Raw genomic sequence first — 20,000 nt, forward strand, 5'->3', positions numbered from 1 at the left:
GAGAGAGAGAGAGAGAGAGAGAGAGAGAGAGAGAGAGAGAGAGAGAGAGAGAGAGAGAGAGAGAGAGCAGATATCTGACAAAACTCCGATCCGGCCCTCGAGCCTAATGGTGTGCTTTGCGGGGAATTGCACATGCGCTGTATGTTGCACACACAAACCGAGTTATGTCCATTAATGATGCGAGTGACGTGGTCGTTACGTGGTCGTGACGTCACGTCACGTGATTGTGACACAAAACAATAAATTTTCGTGGAAAATGGCGTGAGGATTGTCAAACGGCAGGGACAGCAATGGGAATACACACACACACATATAATCTCTCTCTTTCTCTCTCTCTCTCTCTCTCTCTCTCTCTCACACACACACACACACACACACACACACATACAGACGCACATACACATACAGCAGACACATACACACATAGGTTTTCACACACACACAAATATACTGAAACTGACTGTGACTCACTACAAAGAGATCCGAACAGGGTCTAGGAATGGAGTCAGAAGTGGAAGTGGACTTCAGCATTAAGAAATGTAGCATAATGGAATTTGAAAAAAGGGATATTAGAACAATATAAAACTGGTGAAAAGAAAGTAACAAAAATGGGATCTGTATGTATGTGCGTCTGTGTGTGTGTGTGTGTGTGTGTGTGTGTGTGTGTGTGTGTGTGTGTGTGTGTGTGTGTGTGTGTGTGTGTGTGTGTGTGTGAAAAGTATCTTGGATCATGGCTACCCTATGGACCATAAACTAGAACCACGTACCAATTTGATTTTATTACATAACGTGATACCACGTGATACGGAGTGGTACCGTCGCTTCTTCGTTTAAAGATATAAATATACAAAATAAATAATAAATAGAAATCCTCTCAGACATCTCGCAATAAATGCACAAGTAAATAAGTAAATAAGTAAGTAAATTAATAATCTGTCACCATATCGAAGGTGGAGAATACCGTCACGGGGATGAATCCAACTATGACGTTACGTCATCGTGAAGTGGAGAAGAGGGGAAGGGGAGGGGGAGGGGGAAGTGGAGAGGAGGAGGAGGAGGAGGAGGAGGAGGAGGAGGAGGAGGAGGAGGAGGAGGAGGAAGGGGGAAGAGCAAGGAGGAGGGGGGAATCCCCCAATGAGGTCGCGATGATTCACCATCGACTTCACGGGAGACCAAAAGAAAAGGAGGGATGGGAGGGAGGGGATAGAGAGGGAGGGAGGGGATAGAGAGGGAGGGAGGGCAATGAGAGGGGGGGAAGGGGCGTCAACACTCCTTTTTTGTTTTCGAGAGGGAGTGCCATTTTGATGAATGAAATGGCTTGGCACTGTGGCATACTCCACAAGCTGAAGAAGATACAAAAGCGGACACAAGAAGCTGACCCACCTAAATGCCTTATCATGGGACAGAGACCCTGCAAATGCATGTAATACAATCGTCTGGCGACAGTCTGAATAGCATGTATAAAGTGCGTTCCCTTAATGAAAGTAGTAGACATGTGTTACTCTTCTCTGAAGCATTGGGTTAATTTCCGAAAGAACTTTATCACGATTCTATTCAGGTTGAAGTTCTAACCCTTTGACGATAAGGATGCCCCCCCCATTCTTGCTTAATCAAAATCGCCCGACGGCATGCCAAAATATACAAGAAAGGCCCTTCGTGTTTATATATATATATATATATATATATATATATATATATATATATATATATATATATATATATATATATATATATAATCAAGAGAAGAACTCTCCAGGGCTCTGACCCTGAAGACCTCTCAGGATCTATTTCCAGACTCCTCGATGTCTCCACATCCGGACTCCGGAGCATCTCCGCACAGTTTGCGGAAGCCAACCGACGCTGACGAGGATACCGGTGTGCGCCTCCTCCCCCCTCCGCCCCCTCCCTCCCCCCAACCCTCCCGGAAGCGAATGAAGAGCAAAGGACAAAAGCGTGACGAAGGTCGAGGGCCTTGTCCTAGGCTTCATCAGTATTGTATATTGTACTATACCACATTATGATTTCCTATAACAATGCTATACTATGTTACAGGGTGAGGACGTACGCCAGGTGGCGCGTAGCTGCGGCCGAAGCAGTCACCTTTGCCCTATTATGCGCTTGGACTGTTGGGGGCAGGGAACAGTCACAGCTGGAAATCAAAGAGGAGTGTGGGATTCGACCCCACGACGAAGCAGATGCGAGACCAGCACGCTTCCGATTACGCGGCTAGCGCGCGATACCATGTTGGGAATAGCGCTGAAAGACTTAAAGAGAGCAGGTTGGATGGGAGAGCAGACTTGAGGGAAATATATTGTGGAGGTAATAAAAGATAGGAAATTGAATTTGGTTGGGAAAGTTAGCGCGAAAAATGACGGGCGATGGAGCAGGTGTGGACGCCGCGAGACGGGAAGCGTGCAAGAGGCAGACCAGAGAGGTGGAGAGAAAAGATGGAGAAGTTTGCAGGAGTGATGAGGCAAACGTTGGTGCGATCCTGCGAGCCATGGAGAGGTATGAAACTGGCCTCTGTAGAGCAGGAGACTCTAAATGTCTGATTGGTTGATGATATATTATACAAAACTCTATCATAACTAAACAATGTTATAGATTGCAAAGTGTGATCTCCAGGTAGACTCCGTCATAATAACAATAACAGGATCGGGAAGTATAAATCAATAACAACAACAATACTAATAACTCAACAATACTCGCTCATTGTACATTCTGCTATCAACTATGCCCTATTTACCTGTGCCTTTGTGAATAGTACAAGCCCGATATAACGAACTCACAAACATCAGAAACCTCTATGGAGCGAGGGAAAAAAAGAAGAAAAAAAAATTGCTTAGGGCCAGCTAGTCTTCTTTATGTTTTATCGCCACGAAAGCTATAGATACCGCCATTTGGAAAAAAATGTCAAAGATAAGACTAAATTTCGAAAGGGGGGTGGGAAGTGACTCCTGACCCACACCAAAAAAAAAAAAAAAAAAAAAAATGTGAGAGAGAGAGAGAGAGAGAGAGAGAGAGAGAGAGAGAGAGAGAGAGAGAGAGAGAGAGAGAGAGAGAGAGAGAGAGAGAGAGAGAGAGAGAGAGAGAGAGAGAGAGAGAGATATATATATAGATATCCCCCGGACGAAGACCTAGAGGTCCACACGGAGGCAAAGGAAAATGAGGAAGAGACGCCACCAGCGGGTGATACTCACCAGTATGCAGTTGGGTTTGCCCACGGCCCACAGGTTGACCTTCTTGTCGTCGCCTCCGGTGACCAAGACCCGGCCGGACTTGTGCCCGAGCGCCAGACAGTTGACGTTGGCGCCGTGGGCCACGAACTCCTCTGAAAAGGACACAACGGAGAACACCAAGTTAGTGCGAGGGTCGGCGGGAAATAAACAAACAAATCAGATATACTACACATATCTAAAAGCATGCGAAAATTATAAATAAAATTAATATACATTTGAAAATAAATGAAAAAGATAATACATACATAAACAAATACACACTTAAATAATCAAATAACAAAACACTAATAAACTCGTATAACATACACAACTAAGTGAAATAAACAAATATCATCAAATAAAATCAAATACATCAGCAGTAGCTGATAAGCAAATAAAGAAAGAATACTCCATAAAAATTGATATGACAATAATTAAAAAGAAAATAATAATAAACAAACTAATGAATAAATAAATAATTAGTAAATAGAAAAATAAAATAAAAGCTTAAGTTATATAAGAAATGAATAAATAATGATAAAAATAATCAAATCAAATAAATAAGCAAATATTAAGTGCACAATTATGAAGAATGAGGATTATCCATAATGTTTACAAGCATTCAGAACCAATCGATAACATAGTTGAAAGATAAATTCCTAGCACAGAAGGCAAATGAGACAATCTCGTTCACTGCTAGAGGCTTCATGGCGTGAACCCCTTATTTCACAAAAATACATAAACCTTTTCATTTCATCGGAATATCAATGTGAGTACACACACACACACACACACACACACACACACACACACACACACACACACACACCATACACACACACACAAACGCACACACACACACACACACACACATGCACAGGCGTCATATTTTGTACATAATGTTGCAGCTGTCTTCCAAATGGCCACAAATTCTTGGTACTATTTTTATACCTGGATTAAAGGCCAGGAGGTGATACAAGTCCAACACATTTAACTGGAGAGAAAGAGAGAGAGAGGGGTAAAAAGAATGAGAGAGGGATAAGGAGGAGGATAAGGAGGAGGAGAAGGGAAAGAGGAGAGGGAGGGTTGATAGAGGGGAGAGAGGAAGAGGGAGAGAGAGAGGGTGAGGTCCATCATTAAAACAAGTAAGCCGTAACAACGATATATGTATATGTGTACACACACACACACACACACATATTATATATATATATATATATATATATATATATATGTATACACACACACACACACACAAAGGGTGAGAGAGAGAGAGAGGAGGGGAGACGGGGAGAGAGGGAGAGAAGAGGAAGGAGTGGGAAAGAAAGAAAGAGGGTGAGGTCCATCCTTAGGACAAGTAACAACAATGGTATAAGGACATTCCCCCCTCCCCTCACTTCCTTGCTAGGAGGATGCGGCTGCAGTCGTTGGCCACCAAAGGGGTGAGGGTTGGGGGTCTTGCAGAACTGTGAAGCACAACGGGTAAAGATGGCGGGCGACACTTGCACGGTCGTGTTCAGTGACACGGGCCACGCATGCTTGCACACATTCAGCACTAGGGGACCGTAACAATATATAAATGTGTGTATATATATATATATATATATATATATATATATATATATATATAATTATATATATACATACACAACACACACACACATATATATATAATCCTATCCGAGAGATGAAACCTTAAAATGGTGGATTGGCTTTAAGTACCTTAATGACTACAAGAGCTATGTCGATGGAGATGGAGATGAAAATCTTTGCAGGGTCACCCTTACAGAACAGAAACAGATGGACAGAGAGAGAGAGAGAGAGGAGAGAGAGAGAGAGAGAGAGAGAGAGAGAGAGAGAGAGAGAGAGAGAGAGAGAGAGAGAGAGAGAGAGAGAGAGAGAGAGAGATAGAGGTGGTGGGTTAGTTTGCAATTACATAAACATTCCAGAGCCCAGCACTTCCACGAACTTGATCGATCGACGAAAACCTCCAGAGGTTGCTGGGGTGCCCTCTCGCCGACGGCCGGCGGTGGTGTTAGGGGTGGTTGGGGTGGTGGTGATCGTATGGTAGTGGTGGTAGTAGCGACGTTAGAGGACGTGGTAGCTAGTAATGGTTGCGGTGATGGTGGTGGTGATGATGGTGGTGATGATGGTGGTGTTGATAGTGGTGGTCATGGTTGTAATAGTAGTATAGTAATGGTGGTGGAGGTGGTTGTGGTACTCGTGATAGTGGTGGTGGTAGTGACGGTAGAGGGGGTAGTGGTGGTGGTGGACCTAATAAGACTGTGCATGTACCGAGGGAGGGCACTAGTGATGGCCATTCCACCTGGAATAAATATCAATAACTCACAAGAACAACTACTAACACCTACAATTAACTTTAATTCACTCCCTCTCGATGTCACTGTCCTCCTATAATGTTCTCTGGTAGTCGCCAAGCGATTTTACTTCGTAGTTATTTACACACACACACACACACACACACACACACACACACACACACACACACACACACACACATAATTTTCGATTTTCACTTTTATTCAGTTTGAACGCCTAAAAAGAGAGAAAGAGAGATTAACTCACCACCCTCCTGCCAGCCCTTTCCCTTTAACTGAATAAAATCCCCAGACAGCAAAGATAAATATTCAAACAATTGATGTCAGGTAGCCAAAGAGTCAAGAGAATTCATTTCAACAATTCATCTCTCTGTGATTTCCCTCAGCTGAATAAAATCTCCAGGCGAGAGAGAAAGAGAAAAAAAACGAATTTTAATAAGACATCCAGTTGCTTTAAGATTAGCGCGGTAGCATGAGAGTCAGGGCAGGAAGCACAAAAACCCACTTCCCGAACATAGTCCCCACTGGAGTGAATGTTGCCCAACAAGGCCAGGTCCATTCTCACTTCCTGGGTGCTATACCGTCTGTGAACTCCATCTGCCTCCGCAATCCGTTTCCAGACGTTTTGCCCAAGGGGAAGAGGAATGTAGCAGTCTGTCTACAGTCTGTGAAGGACAGCGGACTTCACGTCTGTCCACAGACTTCTTGACAACCTGAAGGCCAAACGATGCATCCGTAGTCTGCACACGCGCAGAATGGGCGGAGCTTAAGAGTGACGTCATGTCGTCCGAAATCGCAAAAACTCTCAAGGCCACGTGACGTCATGTCGACTCTTTGAAGATTTTCCAGTCCAGAGGACTCTCTCAGCTGAATAGAATTGCCGGGCGTAACCCACAACAAAATTATAAATGATGCAGTGTTTGTTTTCGAGGACAAAAATGACGAGACTTGTCCTCTTTAAAAATTTGAAAAGTTGGTGACCCATTCCTTCTCTTTCATTATTTTTTTTCATACACACACAAATATATATATATATATATATATATATATGTGTGTGTGTGTGTGTGTGTGTGTGTGTGTGTGTGTGTGTGTGTGTGTGTGTGTGTGTGTGTGTGTGTGTGTGTGTGTGTGTGTGTGTGTGCGTGCGTATGTCCTTATTCTTTATCAACTAAATTCAGATTCACATTTGCCCACGTTTTATGACCTATAAACCCAAGTAAGTACTAGCGGAAGCTGCAACCCTGGCGTAGGTCGTGCGGAGGGCCTCCTGCCTAGGCCGAGAGTCTGTCTGGAAGAGGGGCCGGAGGCGGGAGTGCCACGACAGTGCCAAGGTCGCAGACGCATGCTGAGCCTCAGCAAGGTCTACAGTGGTGTGCCCAGGTGTGCTGAACAGGCGGGAAGAAAAGTCATGAACAAGGTTTTCATTATCCCGCCTCCGCCCCCTCTCTCTCTCTCTCCCTGAGGGGGCAACAAGGGAGACGATGAACTGGGCAAGGTAGGTAGGTAGCCAGGAAGCGATTTTATACAATTATCTGATGAAACGATAACATGAAGAACCTAAAATTTCGCCAGTCACGTTGCAGGTTTTCGACTTGACATGGGTACACTTAATTAACCCGTGATATCAATTACAGTAACGCGCGCGCGCGCGCGCGTGTGTGTGTGTGTGAGAGAGAGAGAGAGAGAGAGAGAGAGAGAGAGAGAGAGAGAGAGAGAGAGAGAGAGAGAGAGAGAGAGAGAGAGAGAGAGAGAGAGAGAGAGAGAGAGAGAGAGAGAGAGAGAGAGAGGGGGGGGGGGGTGGAACAAGGACATCCCAACCCCCTCTTTAGCTCCTCAGGCCTCAAGATTCAAATGTTACTCCCGCGCGGAAGTGCTGGAATGCTGAATGAAAACCAATTCTCACAGTTCACCCCCCCCCCTTTATATGTATTGCTGTTGGGCACTGTGGGTGCCACCTGGCACCAGGTGCCAAACACAAACACACCCTTCCTTAGCCTATTCCCCCGCAACCCACTTGTACTCAAGTCTGCCGCCTGCCGATTTTATTCCAACAAAGAGAGCCCTTGGAAAGGATACAACTCATCTTGAAATAACCCTCTCCCTGCCACTCATCTGCATATTTATCCTGGCTGTCGCAAAACGATTTTATTCAAATGGTCAAGAAAGACATAATCCCTTGACCAGTTAACGGGTGAGCTCATTTTTTCTCCTTGTTTTCCTTCTCCTTGCTAAATTCATCCACGCCTCCTAGCCTTCCCCTCCATCCCCTCCTCCTCTCTCTAAAGAACGTGTACATCACCCACCACCCCCACGCCCCTCGAGGCCCCAAGACCTGGGCTGGCTCCTTAAACGGGGTTGGCTGGCTGGCTGGCTGGCTCTCTTACTCCTTTCGCAAATCAATACACAGAGCACACGAGCCACAGAACATGGCCGCACACAGCACGAAGCACAGCACATTGAATCGTTACAGCATTGTTTACATAAGGCCACAGGTAAACAAAGAACATGGATAAATGAGCCCCCATAAATATTTATGCTTAACGCTTCCCCTTGCAAACAACGAATTATTTTTTGTTATTCTGGCTGCCCCCGAATGATTTTAATCAGTCCATGGGGGGAAGGGGTTAAAAGGTTAAATGTTTCCCTTTACTGCCAGTAGCCTGTCATTTTATTCTGGCTACTGCCATGCGATTTTATTCGGCAATGGGCACCCCCCCCCTCTACATCATCCTCGAGCTTAGCGAAAGAGATTTTACACCAGGCACGTTTCGGACACATACCACAGCCATCATCAGGACCCAACGGATGCATCATCACTCAAAGGGCAGGTCTTCACCCCTTCATTACAGTGGCCTGTTGTATACATTGTATTCCCTTCTAACACACACCAGACTAGTGTATCGTACAACAAAACGTCTGGTCCAGATATGAATGCGCTCTTCAATGACCGAGACCCCAGGCGTAAGTCCAGTCATAGTAATGAAAATTAGATGAAATGAATCATTGTATTCGATAGATTGACCCTGTCACTGATCTTGATATTACACATTTCTTACGCCTATTCAATCCAGTCAACAGCCCGGCTCTGGGGCAATGCTCTTCATCTTTCCCGAATATTGGAGTTTCCGGCCCGGATCTCTGCCGGCACGTGTGCGCAGGGGCGTGCGTGTGAACACACACATGTATATATAAATAAATTTGAGGCCCAAATTGACTGATGGAGACACAGAGACGAGATCCAATGAGCACTTATACTTACACTGCCTTTTTCGCAAATTTACGTTTTGGCCATGTCATATTTCACTTAACTTATCTTGGTTATGTATTTCAGCAAACTCTCTTGAAATTAGGTTGCTTAGGTTACATTTGGTTAGGCCTGATTAACCTGAGAGAATCTGGCGAAATAAGAATTTGGCGAAATACAAAATGGTCAAATTAAATTTGACGAAATAAGAAATAGATGCCTTCAGCTATTACCTACTCAGACTACCCAGGCAAAAAGGGCTAACGTTGCCGAATGTGTGTGTGTATATATATATATATATATATATATATATATATATATATATATATATATATATATATATATATATATATATATATATATATATATATATATGAGTGGCAGGGTGGTGAGATAAACACCAAGAACCGTTGTAACGAAGTTGAAAATCTACGAGCCAGCACCAGCCAGGTACGTTTACCATCATTCCTTCTACGCAAACTTGATACCGAGAAATCAGTGCAAAGTGTGAGACTGAAAAAGAAATTGGAGTTACTCTGTGAACAAAGTGATTGGAATGAAGTGGGCAATGCTGATCTCATAGTGAATCTTTCAGACCGACAACTATCTGACACTGAAAAACAAGTCTTAAGTTCGATACCGGTGTGAGTAACAAAAGTTTTTCTGATTTTATAAATAAAAACTATAGATGGGATGACAGTGATGTAGAGAAAGGTTTTAAACAGGGATTGTTAACGTGTTTCCATGCTTTAGCAAATCTTAATCGATGTAGCATCCCTAGGCGCTTCAAGATAGCTTTGGAAAATTTAGGAAATGACGAAGACTTAGTTATCACGAGTGCAGATAAAGGAGGAGGAGTTGTCATCTTAAACAGGACAGACTACAACATCAAAATGATGGATTTACTCAACGATACATCCACGTATGAGAAAAAACCCTTAGGAAACGCAGAACGAGAAGGGATACGGTTCAAGAAAGAAGCCAGGAGGATATTAATGCGAACCAACAGAGGCAAGAAACTTGTGGGATTGTTAGAAGAAGCACCAAGACCGCCCAGGATGAGGGGATTACCAAAGACACACAAGCCGGGTATACCGATGAGACCCATTACGTCAGGTATCGGCAGCGCTCCCCACAGGCTAGCCAAGTGTTTAGCCAAACCGTTATCTCGATGCTTGGGGGCACTTAGCAGTGGCCATTTGAAGGACTCAAGTGACCTAATCACGAGACTCAGTAATGTGGATTTCTCACAGAAAGTCATGATAAGTTACGATGTAACTGCTTTGTTCACAAATGTTTGCGCAGAGGGGGCACTAACAGCAGCCAAGGAAGCCATCGGTAATATAGATGACCAGGATTTACCAGTGGGAAAAAGTGACTTCTTAGAATTAGTCTCTCTGTGTAGCAGATTCGGACCGTTCATGTTCCAGGATGAGGAATATTGTCAGATACGTGGTCTGGCAATGGGGAGTCCACTCAGTGCAGTCCTAGCATCATTATACATGGAGGTTTTGGAGAGAGATAATTTTATGAAAATTATGGGAAGAGGGACCCATTGATTTCGATATGTAGACGACGTCCTAGTCATTGCCCCGGAGAAAACCAATTTCACCACCAAACTTAATAGGCTGAATATGGTAGACAGGGATATTCAGTTCAAAGTAGAACACGAGGTGGATCAAAAGTTACCTTTCTTGGATGTATTAATTTGGAGGAAGGATAACGGCACGGTGGGTTTCTCGGTTCACAGAAAAGCTACAAACAAAAATGACCTCATCCACTACTTTTCGGCACATAGTGAAAGGATAAAGAGAGGAGTAATAATTGGATTTTTTCTCAGAGCGTTCCGGGTATGTAGTGAAGAACATATTGACAGAGAAATCAAATATATTTTTAAAGTGTTCTCAGGACTAAAATATCCAGAAGGGTTACTCCATAATTTGAAGAAAATAGCGCTTAAAATAATGGAAAAGAGAAATGATGAGATAAAGGAGAATAAGGAAGGTGGCTTCATTGTAGTTCCCAACTCCAAGCACACAGAAGAGTTAGGACATTTGCTCCGCAAAGCAGGGCTGAAGATCGCCAGTACATCTAGTACGAAGATAGGTGAAGTAGTGAGAAGTAAGAATAGAAATGAACATAATAACAACAGCATGGTTTACAGAATCCCATGTGGTGGCTGTGATCTAAACTACTTTGGGGAGACAGGAAGAGGCATACACAAGCGGACATATGAGCACAAGAGCGACCTGAGGGCCCACCGAACATCAAACGCCCTGGTGGTTCATGCGGAGGAATACGGACATTTACCTAACTGGGACGGAGTGGAAATATTAAAACAAGGGTTAGAAAAGAAAAAAAGAAAAATAGTAGAGGCAGCTTTTATAGCATCCCAGCCCTGCTGTAACCATCGTGATGGTTTTATTAAGCTGTCCAAAACGTCCGGCTGGATGATCTTACACGAGCTGAAGGGTACGAGAGGGAGGGAGGGGGTGGGTTAAGGAAGGAACACGGAATGATGTAAGATATATAACTGTTGATTTCCCGATCATGTTTGTACACTCTGAAGAAACTCTGTTAAGAGCGAAACGTCAGTTAATAAAACTTCAACGGTTCTCGGTGTTTATCTCACCACCCTGCCACTCATTTTGTCGTCCATTCCTCAACATATATATATATATATATATATATATATATATAAAACGATATGTATATATATATATATATATATATATATATATATATATATATATATATATACTATAATAAAGTAGTAACTGTCTGATCACGATCCCCTCCTAGGGTTGTGCAGATAGACCCCAATAACCATATATATTCTGATACCCTATCCATCCAGGTACTTGGATAACTATATTTAATAAAAAATAAAAAATAAAAAGTTAGGGTTAAGGGTTAAAGTTAGGTGGGTTATGGTTAGGTGATTATTCACGAACTACTCCTAGGTTTTTGCAGATAGACCCCTATAACCATATATATTCTGAAACCTTATAACCCAAGGTACTTGGAAAACTATCATTTGTCTGTCTGTCTGTTTATTTGTTCAGGAACTCCTAGGGTTTTGCATATAGACCCCCATAATCATATATATTCTGATACCCTATCACGTCAGGTACTTAGATAACTATATTTCATTTTCAAAAAAATATATATTTTGGTTAGGGTTAAAGGTTAAAGTTAGGTGGGGTATGGTTAGGTTAGAGATTATTCACGAACTCCTAGGTTTTTGCAGATAGACCCCAATAACTATATATATTCTGAAACCTTATAACCCAAGGAACTTGGATTACTATCTTTCATTTTTCTGTCAATTTGTTTGTTTGTTTGTATGTTCACGAACTCCTCCTAGGGTTTTGCAGATAGACCCCCATAACCATATATATTCTGATACCCTATCACTCCAGGTACTTGGATAACAATGTTTCATTTTAGAAAATATATTTTGGTTAGGGTTAAGGGTTAAAGTTAGGTGGGGTATGGTTAGGTTAGGGATGATTCGTGAACTCGCAGCAACGCGCGGGTAATTTGGCTAGTATATATATATATATATATATATATATATACATATATATATATATATATATATATATATATGTGTGTGTGTGTGTGTGTGTGTGTGTGTGTGTGTGTGTGTGTGTGTGTGTGTGTGTGTGTGTGTGTGTGTGTGTGTGTGTGTGTGTGTGTGTGTGTGTGTGTGCGTGCGTGTATGTAAATTAAACCCACTCTCGGAGAGAAAAGAGGTGAGACAGAGTAAACCGTATATTTCGATCAGTGACTTTGGTCCTCTTCAGCAGATACATGTACATTCCGAAGAGGACCACAGCTAGTGATCGAAATATACGGTTTTCTCTGTATCTCAACTTATTTTTCTCCGAGAATGGGTTTAGGTTTTATTTTACTCATGTGCTACTACATCTACGTTATTCAATATTGATATATGTATATTATTTTATATATATATATATATATATATATATATATATATATATATATATATATATATATATATGGTAAAAATTTACTGCAGTGGGTATCTTCATACTAGTTGATGGTTAGCAGGGATCCTGTGACAATACTTTTTAAATTGCGAGAGCTCAGTAAAGGAAGTAAAGAGAATACAGAGAGTAGAGTAAAACTGTAAAGAACAACAGGAGAGAAAAACAGATGGAGAGGGAGAGAATGAACAACAGTAAACATGCAGAAGGAAGCGGAGGTAGGCTATGGTAGAGAGAACCTGTGCGTATAAGACAGAAAAGGGCGGAGTCTGGAGCGGGGCGGAGCAAGGCTAGTTGGCTAGAGATGAGTCAGACGAGAGAGAGAGAGAGAGAGAGAGAGAGAGAGAGAGAGAGATAGAGAGAGAGGAAGAGAGGAGAGTGAAAGAGAGGAGAGAGAGAGAGAGACAGAGAGAGAGAGAGAGAGAGAGAGAGAGAGAGAGAGAGAGAGAGAGAGAGAGAGAGAGAGAGAGAGAGGGAGGGAGAGAGAGAGAGGGAGGGAGGGAGAGAGAGGGAGGGAGAGGGAGGAGAGAGAGGGAGGGAGGGAGGGAGGGAGGGAGGGGAGGGAGAGAGAGAGAGAGAGAGGGAGAGAGAGAGGGGGGAGAGAAAGGGAGGGAGGGAGGGGGAGAGAGGGGGGAGGGAGAGAGAGGGGAGAGAGAGTGACGGAGAGAGAGAGAGAGAGAGAGAGAGAGAGAGAGAGAGAGAGAGAGAGAGAGAGAGAGAGAGAGAGAGAGAGGGGGGGGGGGCTTGGCACTGCAGACGACGGCGTCGTCGTCGTTGTTAGGTCAATACAAAAAGGGAGGGACAGGCAAGAGAGCAGAGACCTAGTGTACAGCGTAAGTTGACTTTTTTTTGTGGGGGGAGGGAATTCGGTCTCTCTCTATATATCTCTCTCTCTCGCTCTCTTTCACACACACATAATTCCCACTACTCCAAAGAACATAGAACTGCACCAATTGGGTTGTTAAGGGAATGATCAATATGCTGGAGTAAAGAACCGGTTGGTCGGCAAAAAATAAATTAGCCATTCATAGTCCATCGTTGAACACAGGGCTTTCCCAATCTCTTTCATGATTGACAGCACTGCGCCAACCTCTCCCAGGTCACTCCTGCAAAATTCTCTATCTCATCTCTCTATCTTTTGTTTGGTCTTCCTCTTGTCCGCTTCCCATCTCGCGGCGTCCAGTCAGTTCCACACACTTGCTCCATTTCCCACCCTCCTTTCAGGCTAACTCCATTTCCCTCCCTCCTTTCTGCTTAACTTCTTTGCCCAATTCCATTTCCTCTCTTTTATCGCATCAACAGCAACTTTCACTCCAGTCTGCTCTCTCATCCAACTTAGCCCTCTTCCTGTCTTTCAGCATCACTTCCACCAAGGATCTCTCTATGCTCTCCTCAGCTTTTTCTCCATCACACTTTGTCTCAATTTCCAAGTTTCACATCCGCTGATCATAGCTGGAGTGATGGACTGATTATAAATCTGTGGTAACCGGAAGCGTGCTGTGGGTTCGAATCCCGCACTTGTTTCCGATTTCCAGCAGTGACTGTTACCTGCCCCAACAGTCCTAAAAGCGCAAAAATGACGTTTCGGCGGCACCTACGCGCCTCCTGGCGTAGGCTCCTCACACTTCTTCTATGATGTTTCTATATTTACCAAACATATTTACCAGCTACACTATGTCTTCCGATATTATTTTCAAAATGTATATAGAATTGTAATCAATCGGTTGTTGCTGTAGAGGAGGCTTGCTGGAGGGTGAAATGGGAGGCGGGAAGGGGGGGAGAGGAGGTGAACAAGAGGAATAGAGGGTAGAGTGAGCGGAGGAGAGGCAGGATGAGGAGGAAGTGGAAGGGGGAAAGGAGGAAAAGGAGGAGGAGGAGGAGGAGGAGGATCAGCAGCACGAATAGAAAGAGAGAGGAGTAAATAGAAGGAGGAGGACGAAAGGGGAGGAACAAGAGGCGATGGAGAAGAGGGAAAAGTGGAAGAAAAGGAGAAGAATGAGGAAAAGGGCAAAGAAAAGGAGGAGAAGAATGAGGAAAAGGGCGAAGAAAAGGAGGAGGATAAGGAGAATGTGGAGGAAGAGGTGAAGGAGAAAAGATCATGAATAGGAAAAGAAGGACGGATTGGGAGAAGGAAGAGAGGAAGAAAAAAAAGAGAAGCAAAAGGTGGATAAGGAGGAAAAGCAGCAAGATACGGACAATAAGTAGGAAGAAATGAAAAGAAGAGGGAGAGCAGAACGGGTGAGAAGAAGAAGGAGAAGAAGGAGGAGGAGGAGTAGGAGGAGTAGGAGGAGTAGGAGGAGGAGGAGGAGGAAGTGGTCTACAATTCTCAGGAGTCTTCCGCGTCTGCCTGGGAGTTGTTCCCTTCCAGGGTGTGCTCCCAGACCCCCAACCCCGCCCACCTCCCTCCGCCACCCTCTCTCCTCACTGCCAAAGTGACTCATCGCTTGGTCTGTGACCTGGGACGGGCGACTTGCGCGACCTGACTTGACCTGAGAGCAAATGCAACTGACACATGCTTTGGTAAAGATAACCGAGCATATATCTTCGTCGGTTGGTGTTTTAATGTACGTGTACATACCGTGGTTCTCATAATAATATTGAACCCGTTTATGTACATGACACAAGAAGTTACTACAAAAATGAAAAAATAAAATCAATAAACAAATAAAATCAAATAAATAAATCAATAGATAACATTTTATTTTAGATATGTAATGCCTTTCAATACACAGTAGTTCCGTGCAATTAAAATAAACTTTGAAAAAAGAAAGAAATAAAATGCAAGAATTAACTATATATCACATGTGACATATGTGCCCTTTATTCGAGCTGCCGCCAGGCGATTTTATTCAGATGAAGGGGAAAAAAGGGGGGATGGGTCGGGTGTAGTGGAGTGAGGGGTACCATCTGCGCCTCAGCAGAGGGGTGAAAGCGACACAGCTGCAGACAGTAAAGAAAGCGAACACAAGGTCGTATATGCTCAAACACCACAACTGAAAAATCGGTCTTATTAACTCTGTACATAAGGTCGACAGGTGCAGCCTTTTCCTGGCAACATTCGACTCTACGTCTTCTCTGTGAGAGGAAAAGCCAAATCAACTTTGGGGAAACACGACAAAGTATTACGAAAATTAAAGAAAATAGAATCAGTTACTGTAATCGCTGGCTCGTTTTTCTTACTGAATGGAACCCCACAGCCCCAGAGCAACCTGCAACGGTAACTGGGCCCTTCCACAGATCTCTCCTGGAGGGAATGCTCCACTGTGGTCTGTTATACCAGTGTAGGTTTGTTTCTAGGTTCCCAAATGATAGGAGGAGAATGAAGAGGAGGGGAAAGAGGAGCAAGAGGAGGAAGATGAGAAAGTGGAAGAGGAGGAAGAGGAAGAGAAGGAAGAGGAGGAGGAGGAGGAGGAGGAAGAGGAGGAAGAGGAGAAAGAAGTGGAGGAGGAGGAGGATGAAAAGGAGAAAGAGGTAGACGAGGTAGAGGAGGAAAAGGAGGAAGAGGAGGATGAAAAGGAGGAAGAGAGAATACGACAACTGTCAGTTCTCCTTATATGAAAAAATATGATGAAAAATTTTGACGAACTTTATTAAGAGATATCTTAAGCCTGGTCAGGAGACCGAGTGTCAACCCCTTAGGGTTGCACCTCTAGATGGAGGTGAAAGTGCTTGATGGTATGTGAAGAGGAACATCCTCTCCGACGTACACCAAACAGTGTTATCACTTGCGTTTCCTATGGATTCTTCTACAAACTTTAATCGAGATCCAGATTTGGCCTACAACGTTCCTCGGCAGCATGAAGCCGTATGGCATTTCATTTGGGACCATATGTGATAGTGTCTAGTTAATTAACTAGTTAATAAAGTCAAATTCATTATTGTGTAATATTATTATCCCTCCTTATATGGCTACATATGGCCGCAACACAGACACACAGTGAAGTGGAACTCTCATCCGGGAGGATAACAGCTGTCGATCACAAGCCCAGCATGCGATCTAAGTTCACAATACACGCAGTTACAAGAACAAACTCTACATCACACGTGACGACGACGCGTGATGTCACAGCCCGGAAGACACGTGATCCCGCTGCCCGACGACATGACGTCACGTCATGTGGTCACGACTTACCTGAGGACAAAAGAAAAGCTGTGTTAATACCTTTGAAATAAATATATGTAGGTCTACGTTTAAATACTCAATACATGTGCAGATATATATATATATATATATATATATATATATATATATATATATATTTATATAAATATATATGGAAACTAGTATGTTATAACACATTTGTAAAAGATTTCTCCGATAGTGGGTTAACAGTGATCACATATATATATATATATATATACAGATATGTGAGAAAGCTATAGGAAAGGGGAAGGATGTTTTTTTGGCTTTTATGGATCTGGAAAAGGCTTATGATAGGGTAGACAGAAAGGCACTGTGGGAGGTTATGCAGATTTATGGGATAGGAGGAAAGCTTTTGGGAGCTGTCAAGAGTTTTTATGAGAGTAGTAGAGCATGTGTTAGGATTGGAAATGGAGAGAGTGAGTGGTTTGAAGTAAAGGTGGGACTTCGTCAAGGATGCGTTATGTCGCCCTGGCTGTTCAATCTTTACATGGATGGGGTGGTGCGAGAGGTGAATGCTAGGGTAGTGAGTCAGGGATTGGAGATGGTTAAAGAAAATGGAGAAAAGTGGGAGGTGAGCCAGCTGTTGTTTGCGGACGACACTGCGCTTGTGGCAGGGTCAGAGGAGGGATTGAGGAAGCTGGTGGCAGAGTTTGGGAGAGTATGTGATAGAAGAAAGCTAAAGATAAATGTGGGTAAAAGTAAGGTGATGAGATGTACAAGGGGTGAAAGTGGCAGTAGACTGGAAGTGAACATTAAGGGAGAGCGACTGGAGGAAGTGGATAGTTTTAGATACTTGGGTGCAAGTGTAGCAGGAAAAGGTGGAGTGAAGGTGGAGGTAGAATGTAGATTGAGAGAAGCGAGTAAATGCCTTGGTGGTTTAAAGAGTGTAATGAGAAATAGACATTTGGGAATGGATGCGAAGAGGAGACTGTATGAAGGAGTGATTGTGCCAACAGCACTGTATGGGGCAGAAACGTGGAACATAAGAGAAGAAGAGAGAAGGAGTTTGAATGTGTTTGAGATGAGGTGTCTGAGAAGTATGGCGGGGGTTACTAGGCTAGAGTGAGAAATGAGGAGGTGAGGAGGAGAACAGGGGTGAAAAAGGATTTGGGAGAGAGGGTTGATGAAAGAATATTAGGATGGTTTGGACACATGGAAAGAATGAGTGAAGAAAGAGGTATGGAGGGCAGATGTGGAGGGAGTGAACATGAGGGGACGTCCTAGGATGAGGTGGATGGATGGGGTGAAGGGGGCTTTGGGGAAGAGGGGAATGTCTGTTGAGGAAGGAAGGGAGAGGACGGAAGACAGAGGTGAGTGGAGAATGGTTGTATATGGATGATGTTGTGATTGCATGAGGAGGAATGGGCGGGGGGGTGGGGGGTGGGGTAGTATGTGTGAGTAAATTTTGACGCAGCCCGAAGGGATTTCTCCCCGTCCTCTCCTTATATGCAAAGGGGGACGGAGAGGGGGGGGGTCGCCGATTAAATGAAGCGGCCTTGCTGTGGATGTACTGTGTCTTGCGACACTGCTTCTGACCCAGGGCGGTGGGCGGGGTGCAGGGATGACCCGTCATCCAGGAGGTGCTCAGATGAGAGGAAGGGTGGGAGGGGTGTGGAGTGTATTTGGGGATGAAATGGGTGGGAGTGTTTTTATGCCTTTCCCTTTTTGGCTACCTCCCTTGGAAGGGGGAAAAAAGCCTTGGTATATGTATGTATGTATGTATGTATATATATATATATATATATATATATATATATATATATATATATATATACATATATATATATATATATATATATTATATATATATGTGTGTGTGTGTGTGTGTGTGTGTGTGTGTGTTCTCAATTCATATTCATGTACCAATATATGAACATGTGTAGATATGCATTCACACATATGTAAGCATAACACACACACACACACACACACGCACACACACACATACACACACTGATTACTGTACTTAGACCACAAGCACAGATGTACTATGTTGTACAAAGGTCGACCACAAGCACATATGTACTGTACATAAACTATTTCACAAAAACTAGTGGTTGTTTACTTGTCGTAAATTATATTTACAAGCGAGTGCACGGTCGTTCTTGCTGTAGAGGAACATAAGTGTGTATATAAGATAAATGCAATACAAAAATAAATATATGAACAAATAAATAAATCAATAAATGTGTCTACAATGAATAAACGTGTCAATAGATAAGTATATAAATAAATGCGTACAAAAATACGAAAAATAAATGTGTATTCCCAAAATAAATATAAGAATATAGTAAATAAAAAAGCAAATTCCTACAATAGATAATTATATAAATAAATGAATAAATAAAATAAATAAGTAAAGACAAACTCAAACAGAAAACGAGCAACTGTTAACAACACAATGACACGGAAGAAGTCAACCCACGAAGGCGAATCTGCGCGACAGACAAGAACTCTTAATGACGTCACGGGGAGTTGAGCAGAGGAGACAAAAACTCGACACAAACGCATCGCGGACGCACACGCGTGCGCGCGCACACACACACGCGCGCGCGACTGAAAGTGTCCTTAAACAAACACCTGGAGACATTAATAATTCAAAATCTTGCGTCATTTGGAACTAAGAAACAAACGAACACACTCACACAAAGATATTTTCTTTACTTACGCTTTAGATTTCGGAGGGGGAAGTGTGAACTTCTGCCACGTCACTCCTGCAAATTTCTCTAGGCAACCACACACAAACACACACACACACTGACACAGGCCCATGTACTTTACCTATGCTGTCGAATTCGGAGGGCGGAAGTCGCCAGGCCCGGGGTCTGCGCAGATGTTGCAGGTGCTTGTGCTGGCAGCAGGGCCTCGGCCTTCGCCCCAAGCCCCCAGAGGAGCAGCCTTCGACCACCATGGGCGACAGGCGCCGCCACACGCTCGGGTGGCTGGCCCGCCGCCTCGCGCCCCCGCCACGCCCGCCACTACACACGACCCGCGGGCGTGGGGTGGACAACGTGGGCGGAGCGGCCGTGCTCCTCGGGTTCA

At 43.6% G+C, this 20,000-nt stretch overlaps 1 protein-coding gene across 6 annotated transcripts in view; it reads right to left on the reverse strand.

The window, feature by feature from the left end:
- LOC143029184 (katanin p80 WD40 repeat-containing subunit B1-like) overlaps positions 1 to 20,000 on the reverse strand; it is a 571,733-nt gene that overhangs the window by 93,972 nt on the left and 457,761 nt on the right. For 3 of the 6 annotated variants that reach the window (XM_076191705.1, XM_076191702.1, XM_076191700.1), the window contains exons 1-2: positions 19,740 to 20,000; positions 3,201 to 3,331 (exon numbers count right to left, since the gene is read on the reverse strand). The exon at positions 19,740 to 20,000 is cut by the window's right edge. In XM_076191705.1, the coding sequence (XP_076047820.1) occupies positions 3,201 to 3,331; positions 19,740 to 19,869 (261 nt within the window). In that variant the 5' untranslated portion in view covers positions 19,870 to 20,000. The remainder of the gene's footprint in view (positions 1 to 3,200; positions 3,332 to 19,739) is intronic. The other 3 variants (XM_076191703.1, XM_076191701.1, XM_076191704.1) reach the window with 1 other exon arrangement.

The sequence above is a fragment of the Oratosquilla oratoria genome, chromosome 10 (assembly GCF_046742065.1).
Source record: "Oratosquilla oratoria isolate Oo_2021 chromosome 10, ASM4674206v1, whole genome shotgun sequence".
Taxonomy (NCBI): domain Eukaryota; kingdom Metazoa; phylum Arthropoda; class Malacostraca; order Stomatopoda; family Squillidae; genus Oratosquilla; species Oratosquilla oratoria.